General features: G+C 37.9%; 1 protein-coding gene across 1 annotated transcript; it reads right to left on the bottom strand.

Annotated features, from left to right (window-relative positions):
* Positions 1-5082: 5082 nt before the first annotated feature.
* On the bottom strand, positions 5083-12744 carry camkk1b (calcium/calmodulin-dependent protein kinase kinase 1, alpha b). Its single transcript, XM_074679338.1, has 17 exons — positions 12642-12744; positions 10212-10643; positions 10060-10107; positions 9927-9980; positions 9793-9844; positions 9565-9698; positions 9218-9254; positions 9117-9138; positions 8922-9010; positions 8487-8686; positions 8297-8350; positions 8143-8216; positions 7907-7994; positions 7700-7828; positions 7380-7483; positions 5577-5627; positions 5083-5228 (listed from the first exon to the last, which is right to left on the bottom strand). The coding sequence occupies exons 2-17, from the start codon at positions 10608-10610 to the stop codon at positions 5129-5131; spliced, it is 1635 nt and encodes a 544-aa protein (XP_074535439.1). The 5' UTR covers positions 10611-10643; positions 12642-12744; the 3' UTR covers positions 5083-5128.
* Between the last annotated feature and the right edge of the window lie 1474 nt (positions 12745-14218).

Below are 14218 nucleotides of genomic sequence, written 5' to 3' on the forward strand. Positions count from 1 at the left end.
TCAGAAAATTTTGTCTGGTTATAGGACAGAGTAAATGACAACAGATTGCTGTGTGTGTTGGGAGGCTCAGAGTGAAAGATGGCAGCTTTCAACCAATCAGATGTAAAGTTTTAGCTTTAGGCTACACTTTTCTAAGTGCAGAAACCAAATAGGAAGAGATTATATCCCAGGGCCCAGGTACTGATGAAACAAACAAGACACAAAAGATTTTGAAAAGTTCATGATGTGACTCAACGTGATCTGAACCTCAAAGATGCAAAGAAGATAATAGCTGTACAGCTCCAGAAATATCAGCCCATTAGAGGGAGGGAAAAAGAGAGAAAAGAGGGATGGAGGGAAAAGAGGGGACCAGTGTAGAAGCAAAGAACAGAGACAGATCTATAAATAGGCCTCCCTGAAGCCTGTGAGTAGACAGTGAGTAGACCAGAGACATCAATGTGACAGCCTCTCTACCATAGAGAATATCCGCCTCTGTATGGATGGTGAGAGTTCATATCTTTGGTTAAGAGGGTATGATTCATCAGATTTACCCCTCTGCTGAGCAAACACCTTACATGACATAAAATTACATGGGTACATCAAACAATCAGCTCAGATTTTTTTTTCTTAAAGTTCAATCCACTGCCTTATTTTTTCACAGTTTATGTTATGATAGGACAAACTGTGCTGCTGACTCTTTCTGGCACAAAGACAGCTGTTATGCATGACTGCTGCAAAATGAATTATTCAAGATAACATTTAGACTTTGTATTATTTATCAAAAAGTGCCACAACATTCAGCTGAAGGTTTTAAGAGACTATTTTTAGAGAGCACTTGTCCCAAAACATTGCAGGATACATTGCATCTGATAGGTGGTGGGAAAGTATCATCATATCAGTTTTTAGAGAGGTCCTTCTTTGCAGAAAATGAAAGCTCTCCATGTAGGTGCATCAGTGCTGTCATTTAAATAAACTAACAAAAAATTGCTTCCACCTAATAATACTGAAGGCGATTATTCATAACTACAGAAGCTTTTGTGATGAACTGAAGTTTTAAAAGGTGAGTCTAAAATTAAGTTCTCTCCACCTCCTCCCTCTGTTATCGCAGTTATGTCACTCTTCATGTGCTTTCACGGCGTCCCAATGCAGGAGTCACAGTCACACCACGTTCTCAAACAAAATAACGTCATCATCACAAAAATAACAAAAGTGTGCTCATACTTACTGCTTAATTTTTTATGGGATGTGTTTAATTACATAACTCAGAATCTAATGTGATTCCCTGTTGTTGAAAATAAACTTTGGGCATAAAATCTTTCTTTAAGTGAGGATCCTCTGCAAAGCAACACCAGATTACTGAAGCTTTCCACGGTGTAGTATTTCAGGCTTTCAATTTCAGCAAAATAAAAAGAAAATTGTTATCAACTGTCTCCTTCTTGATCATGAAGTAAGTTAGTGGTAAGTACAGATCCAGAGCAAAGTTGTGCCCAATTGTGTTGACTTATGTTAATACTCATCCACAACCCAGCTAGGGTAACCATCTGATGATATAAAACATTTTCACAGACAAAAACCCCAAGCTTAATTTCTAAAGTTAACTTCCACTTTCTTGACAATGGCCACACAAGACAGTCAACAAGAGAAACAATATTATATTATACGTAAGTATTAATATCGAGCTACATTAGCAAAGTTAGCTACAGGAGCTATATTGGCAGTTAAATCAACAAAACACGTTAGCAAGCTAATGGTAGGTTAGCAAGGTTAGAAAGCTGACGTAGCTAATGGTTGATTGACAAGCTAATGCCTGGCTAGTAGTTAAGCAAGCTAATGCTTAACTAACTACTAAGCTAAGATGCATCATAATGAGGTACGATAAAACAAGATGTAAAGAGATGAGATGTAATAAGATGCCACATCTCATTCCGTTGCATCTCATTATGTCGCATGACAATAATTGCATCTTATTACAACATATCTCATTACATCTCATTATATAGCATCTCTTTACATCTCGTTCTGAGATACAAAAGGATGTTACGGATGAATCAAGTGTGCCTATTTGGGCAGCTGTAGCTCATGTGGTAGATTTATCGTCTTTCATTGGGAAGGTTGAGGGTTTGATTCCAGTTCCTACAGTCACATTGTGCGCAAATGTGGTGTGGAAGGGTAAAGAGATCAGAAGTGTCAAGTGCTTTGAGTGCCTGTACACTTCAATTATTGTTTGCAATAACTGCTTACTTTTCAGTGAGTGAGACTTTCTGTCTCACCCTCATTTCTAAGCTCTAATTAAAACTTTTTAGATCAAACAGTGCAATGTCAATTTGTAAATTTTAAAACTGGTCTAGAATTTAGTGGACCACCACCGAAAGTAGTAGTTTGCCACTGCTGCCCTTTACCACCACTATTTGGCTGATTGCCTGAATATTATCTTTATCTCTATAATGGGTAATTTACCAATGTGTGCAAAATAAATAAATAAAATAAAATAAATCAAAGCTAAAATATAATAATTGTTGTTGTATTGTTGTTGTATATTCAGCAAAGCAGAAAAAGAAACAAACCACAACTTTTTTCTGATTAAAAAAATAGCGATTATTTTTGTGGTTGTATGTTATTCTGAATTAATTCATCAAGCTGCTTTTCTATGTAAGAAAGTATTAAAGTGTCCAACATCACTTGAGTTAGGCTGTTCCTCTCTGGTCCGTACTTCTAGGTATTGACCGCTGGCCTGACCTCTGGCTCAGTGAGAGCACTGTCACTGTTTTATTTTATGTCCTTTTTTTGCATCTGGCCAGTCATGCTTTGTTTCACAATTAGCTCCTCAGGTGCCAAGTGTTTGACAAATTATACCCTCCAGTGTTTATGGGTCTGCCTGATGTCTGAGCAGGTGACTCATTATGAATGTGGGCACAGGGGATTCCCAACAGTGCTGTGAAAAAAAACCTTCTCTCTCTGCTTTGCAACCCTGAGGGGATGTACAGTTCAGCTAACAGCAGATCAGAGACAGAGAAGGTTAGAGTTGGGGGTGTTGATGTTTAACGGGGAGCTGGATCTGTCTGAAGGGGTAAATGTGGCGTTGTGACAAGCAAGTAGCTGGTGAACACAAAGAGCTAAGTCTCAATATTGAGCCGAGTATCTGCTGCTGGGTCTGGATGTGGAAACTGAAGGAGTCTGGGACCTGACAATGAAACAAACTTTCCCCTGCCTATCCTCCAAACAATTACACCACAGTCACAGACCAAAAATAAACGCATAATTTGAACTTAAACACACAGAAACAGAGTGGAATAGAAAAGGGTGGATGAAACCATAGCATTGCTGTCAGGCAGTGTGCTGAGGAAAAAGAGCAGTCATACAGTGAAGTTACTACTCTGTATGAGCGCAGTATTGTGCTGTTGCATGGCAACAGTTTCCACAGAAATCTTTGCTCAGAAACACTCCTCTTTGGTCTTCACATAACTGCAATGGCAGAAAAATAGGCTGACTGCAGGAATACAAATGGCTTCATGAACTGTTTTAGCCTGCAGTGGCTTTAGAGCTGGTTTTGTTATATTCTAACACATTAACAGAGAGGTTATCTGAGAAAATGTAAGATACCTATAATAACCTAGGTTTAGACAATTATATAATCTTTAACATTTTAAGGATATTTGGATGTTTGCTGAATGTGCACAACAGCAGCTTCTTTACAATATGTCTTCAAATGAACAGATGAAAGCAGAAAAATATCACCAGTAGGCTATTGTCTTCTGTCGAATTCTACTCCAACTAGAAGCACTCTTGAATTTTGTCATTGTCTAGTTTAATTTGATTTAGCTCAGTTTATCTTAGATCAGCTTTCATAACATTAAGACGAGACAGAAAAGAAGGTAGAACAGCTTCCTGGCTCTGCTCAAATGTAAGAATTATAACAGCGATTATGTTGTTAGTAGCTAACTTGTTATTTACTAATGGTTTATTTCTGTGGATATGACCATCAGATAAGATATCTGAATCTAACTGTGTTGTGTTGATTTTTCTTGTGAATCAAGAACTTGATCTTGATAAAAGTTGCATCTTCCTGATTTCAGCTAACTTCATACATTTTTGTTTATGCTTCTTTCTATTATTCAACACTTATTTTCAATGGAAAACTTAAAAGCAATCCCTCTTTTTGATCTCCAGGATGTTCAGCATTCTATAAACGTTTTCCAAATCAAGTATACGCTGGCCAAAAGAGTCATAAAGCAATATTTGAAAATCACAACCCATACTAAATTATCCATTAAAATGACCATATGTTGTAGTATGGTGTGTGTTTAATATGACTATAACTTTGTTTTATGTTGTGAATTATTTTACAGCATGTTATAATATCTTTTTCAGTGCAATAAGAAGAAAACAGTCAAAGCAGTGTAGCTTGTAATGTTTCTGTTTTTTCTCCAACACTCGAGCTGTGTTTTTGCTGTTTCAGAACTACCTGGTAAAATGTTAAGTCAAATACAACACAATGCTACCCTCTACTGGTGTACATAATAAAGTGCATGTATTGGTGAAAGTTTTTTAAAATAGACCCAGGTATGATCCTTTTAATTAGGGTAATTTTGCAGGGCTTCTTTACAGATTCCTGTAGATCAGCGGTGTGTCCTTAAATATGTGTCAGTAATATTGCTAAAAATAATCAAGGCCTCCCTTTTAAAAAAAGCAGTATTGTTGTTGAATGTTTTAGATTCAGTGTATCAAAGCTCTGATGGTGCTGTTAAGTAACAGATCCTCATTCAAAGCCAGTGTTTAGAACTTTTATTTTCTTCAACCTCTGTAGGAAAATGTAAAAATATCTTCTTTATAGAGCTTATTTACATTTTTAACAATCCAAAGTAAATGAATCATATGCCAAGACATGCCGCTTCTTACTCGTATACAAAACAAAATTGTAAACAGAGTGAAAAATATAACACCTAACCTAACCCTGTGGTCATTTTACACATTTGATGCAGTATTTAGTCACTCATATTCAAAATTTCAAATATCAATATTGCAAATCTATCACATTCTTGTCATGTATTTAAGGAGAATAGAATTGCAACATTAGAAGAGAGAAATAGGAAAGAAAATAAGATAGAAAGATGTAAAACATTTAACTTCCTCTCTTTTTCTTGATTTTTATTTAAGTGTTTTCTGTATCATCTGTGCACTCTATGAATGTATCATCTTCATACAGGTCTTCCAACTCTCCGTCTCTGCTTCCTTCATTGCTGACTTTCCTGCTGGAAACAGAAGCCCAATAATGTCATTATTGCCAATCAGTGAAACTGCAGATGATGATGATGAAGAGGAAGGTTAAGGCTGCCATAGACTACATGTCCTCCTCCACAGCACAGCTCATCACTCTTATCCACGTCAACCCCTAGAGGACACGAGGCTGACCGGGGGTAGTTAACACAAAGCACTCGGCAGGAACCGTGTGTCCATTTATTTCAGGTACAGCTCGTTGTCGAGTGCGTTACGTTGTCTTGTCTCTCTTAAATCCTCTTAAGGCTGAACAAACAAACTGATGAGCTGAGCCGTGTATGAAGCCCATGAAGCTCAACCTAAAGGCTGTTAAAGAAAGTTACCTCAGGGAAGGATGAAGCTGAGGCGAAGAGCCCAATAAGCCCCAAGTGCCACTGTAAAAAGATGTAATGTAACACGATATTAGCTTATTGGATACAGATACTGACAAACACAGCCTTCATTACAACGTCTCACAAAATGAGTCACATTGGACCACACGAGTGTTAGTTTGGCAATGTCAGTGTAAAATTTGAAAATAGTGTCATATCTTTACTTAAATCTAATTTTGAAGCTTCTGTCAGATTAGCTGCTTAGCTTAGCTTAGCTTAGCTTAGCTTCAAGACGGTAAACGTGTTAACAAGTTAGTGTCAAACGTCAACGTAAACTGAAACTCACAGATAAAACGTTGCTCGATTGTTTTTAAATATGAACGCAATGAGCAGAAATATGCATCTACAAATGTGGCTAAGAGACAAAAATAGTTGTGTATATAACTATTTTTTGCGACAAATAACTAAATGGATGTGAAATTTAAAGCTGTCCAGGAGCTAACGACTTGGTAGCATTTGAACAGACAGGGAAACTTGTTTCAACTTTCCAAGCTAAGCTAATAGCTGCTAACGTGTAGCTAATTCTTAAACTGAGCTGAGAAGTTTTATTGTATTATGGGCAAAATTTAGAATTATTATTAATATAGTGGCTGTTAGTTTAATGAAACATGTTTTATAGAGTGTTTTTGTTCAGCAATTGACAAAGGTGATGTAAATTGTTAAAAAATACTGAGATAAATCATACAAAAATATGTTTTTTCAAAAAGCTGGGGTCTTAATATTATAACTGCATATATCAGAGGAAATATTGTTTTATACACTGCCACAATCATTTCATGAGGAGAGGTAGAAAATTTCCTATACCAAATTGATGGGCGACAATAGTTGTAAACGCTTAAATATCCATTTTCAGTTTGAGTTATGTGGCATATTTTACATTCACTCACTGAGTCCCATCATTATGTAAAAATGTGAAAACTTTAGTTCCCCTCAATAGAATGACCTTAATCTTTTATTGGCAGGAAAAAAATAAAATACTTCTAATTAGGTGTTTAATATGCTTTAAAATTTATATACTAATTAGCTCTAAGCAGTTAAGGACAAGATTGAAAGGTGATACAAAATGCAACAGTACATCATCCCTCAAAGCAGATTAAATCAACCTGTTTGATCTTCTACTTAAAGCCAGCTGTAAAGCTGATCCCAGCCATGCTTTTAAATCTGGACACATGAAGCTGTAAGTAAACTCCTCAAACATTTTTGAACATTTAAATCCTTAAACATGCTGCTTTGTTACATCAGTCTTTTTTTTGTGACATAGATCTCTCCATTCAACTATTACATGTGTCAGGAAGCCTGATCAGCACAGATTTTACTGTGTGGGAGTCTGCAGTGCTGCTGGTGCAGCCTGGTCATGTATGGAGGAGGCGGCAGCTCCACATCTCTTCACATGGAGGTGTAATTAGCGATGCCAGCACCCCCACCCCCCCCTACACAGACAGGCTTGTTAATGGAGCACAAACAGAAAGCAGTGCTGCCATTACTGCTGCTGAGGCATTCATTTGAGTTTTATAAAACAGACCCTTTTTCCTGCCTAATTTTGCTACTAATTTTAAACCTAAAATGAAATAGCTTGTTAGTATTGAGAGATAAGGTATATTTGATAAGTGAGTGTTGCACCTTGCATATTAAGTATGTAACTGATCTATTTTTATCCAAGCATCTGCTCGCTGCTTTGTTTTGTTAGAAGCCTAATCGCAGAGCTGGCGGTCTGTCAGAGCGGAGCAGGCAGGATTTGCAGAGTAGGCTACTTACGTAAGAAGACCTCCAGGAGCAGACATGGACCTCTCTGCCCGTCTGGCGTGATACTCAAAGGGATTACTGAAAGAGCGCTTCCTCAGCATGGACTTTACCAGGATCTGTAGGGGACATTAAGAGAGACAGACTCAGTATTCCCCAGAATAATGTATTTTTTTAAGGTAAAATTTGAATTTTTTAATTTAAATCTTTTTGAAAATCACATTAGACCAACTTGTTAGAGAGCTAAACTAGGACTAAAATTTCTCTTGCTCTTTTCATTCTCTGATACATGAAGTTTTAAATAGTATCCAGAGAGGTGATGACCAGTGCCTCACCACAGTAGAGAGACTGGTGATGAGTTTGACGCTGTTTTCCACCTCCTCATCGGTCACCTCCACCGCTGTGCAGTGCTCCTCCTCCAGAGGAAGAGGGTTGGTGCCATCCTCTGTCACCCACGGATGGAGCTGGGACACACACACACCATTATTTTGGAAAAGTGGCGCAGATTTATAACAATTGTGCACAGTCTGTATTTTAGTCACCTTAATTTTAGGAATGGTGATTCTTATTTCAGGGTTTTTATCCAGCATCTTCTCAATGAGGTCCTTCAGATCGTTACAGATAACCGGCCTGTGGAAGAGGTTAAACTGCTGCTGCTTTCTTTTTTATACTTAGCCCCTTTTTGTGTTCTTTTTTAAAATATCTTAAGGGTCCATCTACATGTATCCTACATATGATTCTTACAGTGAGCTTTTATGCTGCTTAAATGTTTTCTTACGTCTCTGGGAATTCCACAGGATCGTTCTTGATCTTCTTGTGCAGATCGACAATATACTCATCGTAGAAAGGGCACTAGAAGAGTACATAAGAAAATCAAATAATCCAAAAAGTTTGAAATTTTTTTACATGCACTTTGAACTGAACCCTCTTACCTTCCCAAAGACAAAGCAGTACAGTGTGACTCCCATCGCCCACACATCTAATGCCTGGTAGACAAACACAAGAAGCTCTCAGCAGGCAGCTGGACATCATGCCAAGGAAACTTCTCTTAATCAAGCACAGTCTGTGCCTCAGTGTGTCTCTGTTTTTCTTTTTAATCAGTAGCAGGAGTTTTGTCCTCACCCTCCCGTTGAAGCTCGGCTCGTTCTCTATCATCATTTCAGGGGCCATGAAGGCTGGCGTCCCCGCTGTGCTGGACAGGAGGGCATCAGTCCCCTCAAATTCATTACTCACACCAAAGTCTGCGATCTTGACGTGGCCGTCCTCTCCCAGCAGCAGGTTGGAGGGTTTGATGTCTCTGTGGATGATCTTGTGGTAGTGCACTGGACAAGTATGCAAATTTGTGAGATTTAGCTGCATGACTTTAGAAGTTACAAGATAGATATATTTAATGTGTCATTAATCATGCAGTTTTTCTTTGCAGAGTAAGTCATTTACTGTCAAACCTAACCAAACCCTAAATCTCAGTATTTAAAAATATAAACATTGGTTTTTGTACATCTACAAAAATAATGACGCTTGTTAATATTATAATTGAATTCCTCTTTGTAAACTCACAGTACTCTATTCCCAGAACAACGTCTCTGAAGTAAAACCGAGCCTGCTCTTCTGTGAAAGGGTCGTCTTTGGGCACATCCATCACTGGCCTAACCAACAGGAAATGTGACAGAGGTAAAGAGTTTTTCCTGCACAATGTCAGGATAAAATGCTCATTTAGTCACACTTTGATCCCATAAATGCAGAAAAACATACCCCTTTGTCATCAGCTCGAAGGCTTGAAGATAAAAATCACAGTTTAATGACACAAAGGCGACTACGTTTAATTGTTGCGGAAAGGTTGAAGGAGTTCTTACCCATGTGGAGTCCATCTTCATCAGGATCATCAAGCACCTGCAAGATGACACACAGACTGAATTATAACAAATTAATGAAATCAAGTATTGAGCTGATGTTTCAGAAAAACACAGGAAGAGGTGAAAGCTTCTTTAGGTTTGATGTGAAAAAGCAACAAGATAAAAACATGTCTGTATTGCAGGTTTCTTTTTAAATTGACTATTTTTCTCCGTGGAGCAGAAGCATCACCAACAAAAGTGAAAAAAGAATTGAAAAGGTTTGTGTTTTAATGCTTTACACCAGGACTTTTCCTGATATCACTTGAATCAACCATGCTGTATTTTCAGGTCTTGGTTTTGTCACTGACCTCCACCAGCTTCACAACATTATGGTGATCCAGTTTCTTCAGGATGGCAATCTCTCTGTACACTTTCTCAATAGGCAGCACAGCCTTAGGATATGGATCCTGTGGATAGTTTGATCCCTGAGGTGAGGGGCGACCTGAAAGAACACAAACAGCTCTGTAATGCCAGCAGCAAAAGAAAGAAGGATAATATTCATTTATTCAAATGTTAAAGAAACAGTTTTCACTCACGGAAGAATCCACACTGCCTCATCAGCTTCTTCTTTGACACAACTTTCATTGCCTGAATAAAGAAAGATAAACAAACTGCAGCAAATAGTGTGAAACTTGGGTTTAAAAAGTGTGATGTATGATACTCTACTTACATAGTACTGCTCAGAGTCTTCATTGTACGCCAGCTTCACCACTCCATATGAGCCCTGTGGAGTAAAAATAACAGTTTTATAAATTCTCTGCCATCACGTCTGTCTCAGCCTGATGAACAGTCTGATGAATCACCTTTCCGATCTCTTTTTTCAGCTTGTACTGGTTGAGCTGGACACATTCCTGCAGAAGATGAACAGAGAATAGGATCAAAGATATCACACTGCTGATGTGTTGAACAGATGCATGAATGAATCCAAACTGGGCATGATGTGAAGTTATCTCACATCCAAGTCTGTGATGGACACACGTTTGGTCTCAATGGTGGGCTGTCGGGCCATGCGGCTCCCCCTCTCCTGCAGAGACAGCTTCCTGTCTGAGAACCGAGCCCTCAGAGCACTGGTGGACCTGGAAGATCCTGACCTGTAGCCATTAGGTGGGGTCACACGGTTGGCTGCCACGTTCATGGCAGCTACCAGGTCAGCAAGGTCACAGTTGTGCTCTGAGTCCAGGCCGTTCTGCTCTGGGTCTGGGCTGTTGTGCTCAGAGTCTGGGCCGTTATTCCCAGAGTCCGGGCCATTGTGCTCAGAGTCCGGGCCGCTGGGCTCCAAGTCTGGCTCGGTTCTGCAGTCAGTGTCCGTACTCATGGTGGTTGGCTGGGCTTCACTCACAGCTGAACTGCTCATGTTGGTGGAGGCAGCAGAGGAGTCATCACTGCACTGAGGCATGAGACATGAAATCACAGACATGAGATGAATCCACAATAATGAAAATCACACTGCACAAAATTTATAGGAATTATTTAAGAGCCTCATGTATCATTAGAAAACTGTTGTAAAACATTGAGTTGTGTACTGACACATATCCAGCTTCCTCAAAAACTTTGCACCAATTATCGTTGAGTCATTTTTGTTGCATTGATACAATCTGCAGAAAATCTGCTGCTGAACCCCTCTCCCAGGATTCAGATTATCATCACGCCCTCAGCAGAAACAGTTCACTCCATGACTGTGGTTCAGAGTTGTGATAACAATTTGTATCTTTTTATTTGGTAATCTCTCAGTGGACATTCACAGAGCTCAGGCCTCAACCAATCTCTTTCTACTCTTTGTTTTAAATCTAGTTTGTTGTGATCTTTCTGAATTAGCCACATGGTTTTTGTGTGCTCAAATAAAAAGTAAAGAAAAATACATTACCAAAACCAAAAACATGAACTACCCCTTGACACAAGCGTGAACTTAAAATACCTTTTTATCTCAGTTTTTCTCTTTTGATCCATGTAACGTTGTGTTTTTCTCTGCATCACAAAATCATGAAAAGAATTGAATTGAAATGAATTGACCAAAACTTGGTATATCCCCGAGGGGCTATTAAAGGCGCATTGAGCAGTTAACAAAGATGAAAACAGACATCACAAACAGACAGACCACATAACACATTAAATTTAGTCTACTGTTAAAAATGCTAAAATCCTAAATCCAAGAGAATAAAAAAGTAAAAACAATTGCTCAGATATTAAAATATTATAAAACTGAGATACTGAATTATTAAAGTGCTAGTTGAATACTAAAAAATAATAATAATAAAACCTCCATAGTATTGGAGATCAACAATCAGGTGCAAAGTAGTATGAAGTGAAGTGCAGAAAGGTGTATTAAATGACAACAGAGGATGGTCTGTGACAAGTGCAATGTAAGAAAAGATTCAAAGTTTTAGGTTTTGCTTCAGATTTAGATGACCTCATGATACAGAAAAGCAACATCCAAATTAATCAAGCTATATTAGTCACATTTGATTTTTCCAGTTCAGCTCTGCAAAACTTTTCAACACAGTAGCACATTTGTTAAAAACTGATGCTCTGCAGAGGGCCTTTGTCTCTATTAAGATTTAAAATGAAACACAAAGACAGACTGCCATTAGAATCCAAAAGTAAGTACCAATAACAACCCTAAAATCAAAGCATTTGATAATTCAGGACTCTTAAAATTATGAAAACAAGCTTTTGCTAAACCATTTTATTTTCTGGTTTCGTAACGTACAAGTAAACTTGCAGATTTTTCTTCCTAGAAGTAATTTTCATGTAAAAAAAAAAGAAGCTGTTTTTGCTTGAATGAATCATAGATTTTAAAGGTGAAAATAAGTATTAAAAGTATTCCTTCTTTTGAATCTGAAACAAGTAGTTTGTATATTGCATAAATTATTACACATTTAGCCTTAAAAACTCCTGTAAAGCTTTTGAACTGCAATTAAACTCCTAAAAACAGACAGTCTACAGCTTCTCTGTTTTCTCTAACAGATGGCAGAACCGTTAGAAGAAAAAAAGCTTTTACTAGAAATAAAAACACAGGATGTGATAAATCTCACCTTTGATAACAGTCTTACAGCAGATAAGAGACAACAAGTCTGTGTTTCCTGAAGCATTCACACTGAGTTGCTGCCAGAGAACTGAAAAGCTTCTTATGTAACAAGGTGGAAAGCTTTGATGGGCTAGAAAATGACTTTACAACAACACTTACGCGACTCTTACAATGTGTGTGTACATTTTAAATACAGCTACATCTTTGTAAGATGTAAACCTGGATTTTATAAACCAGAATTTGTTCATCAAAATGATGAAAGGCCACAGGTGAGGAATCTCAGCTATCACCTGGATCTCTTTATAATATGTGAGTGGAAGTTAGAGATCAAGTATGAGGTGAAGTGTGTTTTTTACTCACCCTGTGGAGGCGTCCTGCTGTGTGGAGGGATGTCTGTTTTCATCTCCATGTGGTCCTGCAGCTCTCAGGAGGGACGGTCCTTTGTGTCTCACTGCTGAACTTTCACTGGCAGGCAGGCAGGGAGGGAACTCCACAGCGCTCGTCTTTAAGGATTAACCCGGGCCACATATAGCCGAGTTATTCTGAGGCAGACCGGCAGTGCAGTGGTTATCTGCAGGATATGCTGTGGAGGCAGCTGCACATCATGAGATACACAATGTAAAGGAGCAGTGACCTCTCTATGCATGTTGACAACACAATGAAAATAATAATTCAATATTTCATTTTAATTTCCAGACCTTTTTTATTTGTAACTCTTATTCAAAATACACAACATTCTCATCACCTCTTGAGTTGTACTAAAATATTGGTCTTGTTTTACTTTGACAACCTTGGGTTTATGACTTGGGAGATTATTTATTTTTTGTAACAATACTTCTTAGCAATAAATCTTAAACCATCAGAAAGCTTGATTATTACCGTCTTAATGGAGCCACATTTGTGCTTGAACGTGCATTTGTAAGATGAGCAGCAGAACAGAATATCTGGGTTGCACCTCTGAAAAATACGCCTTATCTTCTCTGCTAATCCAAAACTGATCTCTACTCCCTTTAACTGTCCTATCAATAAAAAAACTCACATTACTTCATCTCACTCTGCATTTTTTTCCACTAATTAACTCTCTTTCCAGGTAATTTGTTGATCAGTGAGATATAGACAGTCTTGGATGTAGCTTAAATGAGTATCCTGAAGGTGGAGCCTGTGACCATTTCTGACACCTAAAGCTCTAACTGTGAGCCAGAGATTAAATCCTCCTGCAGGTTAATGCACATAACAAAATGTCTGATAAATGTAATCATATTATAATGACATAATAAAATATCTTATTTAGTTAATCTGCTGCGCTGCTGTACCTGCTAATCCAGATTTTTACAAAGTCTGTGATGTCAGCTGATTGAGAAGCCACAAACAGGTCTGCTCTGGTGTAAATGATGCCAATTGTGTGTATAAAAATAATAAGATACTGTCTTCAGAGGTCTGTCCAACAGGGCTGCTAGATTTCTTGTATTCATCTTTCAGTGGCAGAAAACTCAAACACATCAGGATGTTTGTGTTGAGGAAGCTTCGGAGAATGACAACAAAACCTTCTGTGAGATCTAAAGGTTTTTCTCAGTAGAGCAAGAAGTACCTGTTTCCTGATCTACAGTCTGAACACAGCCATGGTTTTACATATTAACTAATTTTTTTTTTCTAGGTTACATCTTCTTGAAGGTAGAGGTTTTTTTGTCATTTGCTTGCCAAAGAAGTATCTTTTTGTTTGGACTTCTAATTGGACAAAAAAAAAATTAAATTATCACTTTTCGCTCTGGGAAAATGGAGATTATCACTTTTAACTTTCTCTTTTTCTATATATTTACAAATGTGAAAGACTTACTGTAATCTGAAGATTTTCAAAAACGTTATGCTGTATTTGAGATTGAGCCCAGGCTGTCCTTTATAATTTTTTTTAAATGGAAGTTAGTGGTATTCTAGCTAAA

The sequence above is a fragment of the Halichoeres trimaculatus genome, unplaced genomic scaffold (assembly GCF_033239565.1).
Source record: "Halichoeres trimaculatus isolate MK-OKI-2021-1 unplaced genomic scaffold, fHalTri1.1 fHalTri1_scaffold_9, whole genome shotgun sequence".
Lineage (NCBI taxonomy): Eukaryota > Metazoa > Chordata > Actinopteri > Labriformes > Labridae > Halichoeres > Halichoeres trimaculatus.

What these genes read in the sequence shown, in the direction of transcription:
- camkk1b (XM_074679338.1), bottom strand. Translation starts at nt 10,610, where the DNA reads ATGAGCAGTTCAGCTGTGAGTGAAGCCCAGCCAACCACCATGAGTACG. An exon ending in TGTCCATCACAGACTTGGAT is followed by an intron (nt 10,108 to 10,211) that starts GTGAGATAACTT and finishes CATCTTCTGCAG; the next exon opens with GAATGTGTCCAGCTCAACCA. An exon ending in CCTGTGGAATTCCCAGAGAC is followed by an intron (nt 7,995 to 8,142) that starts GTAAGAAAACAT and finishes CCTCTTCCACAG; the next exon opens with GCCGGTTATCTGTAACGATC.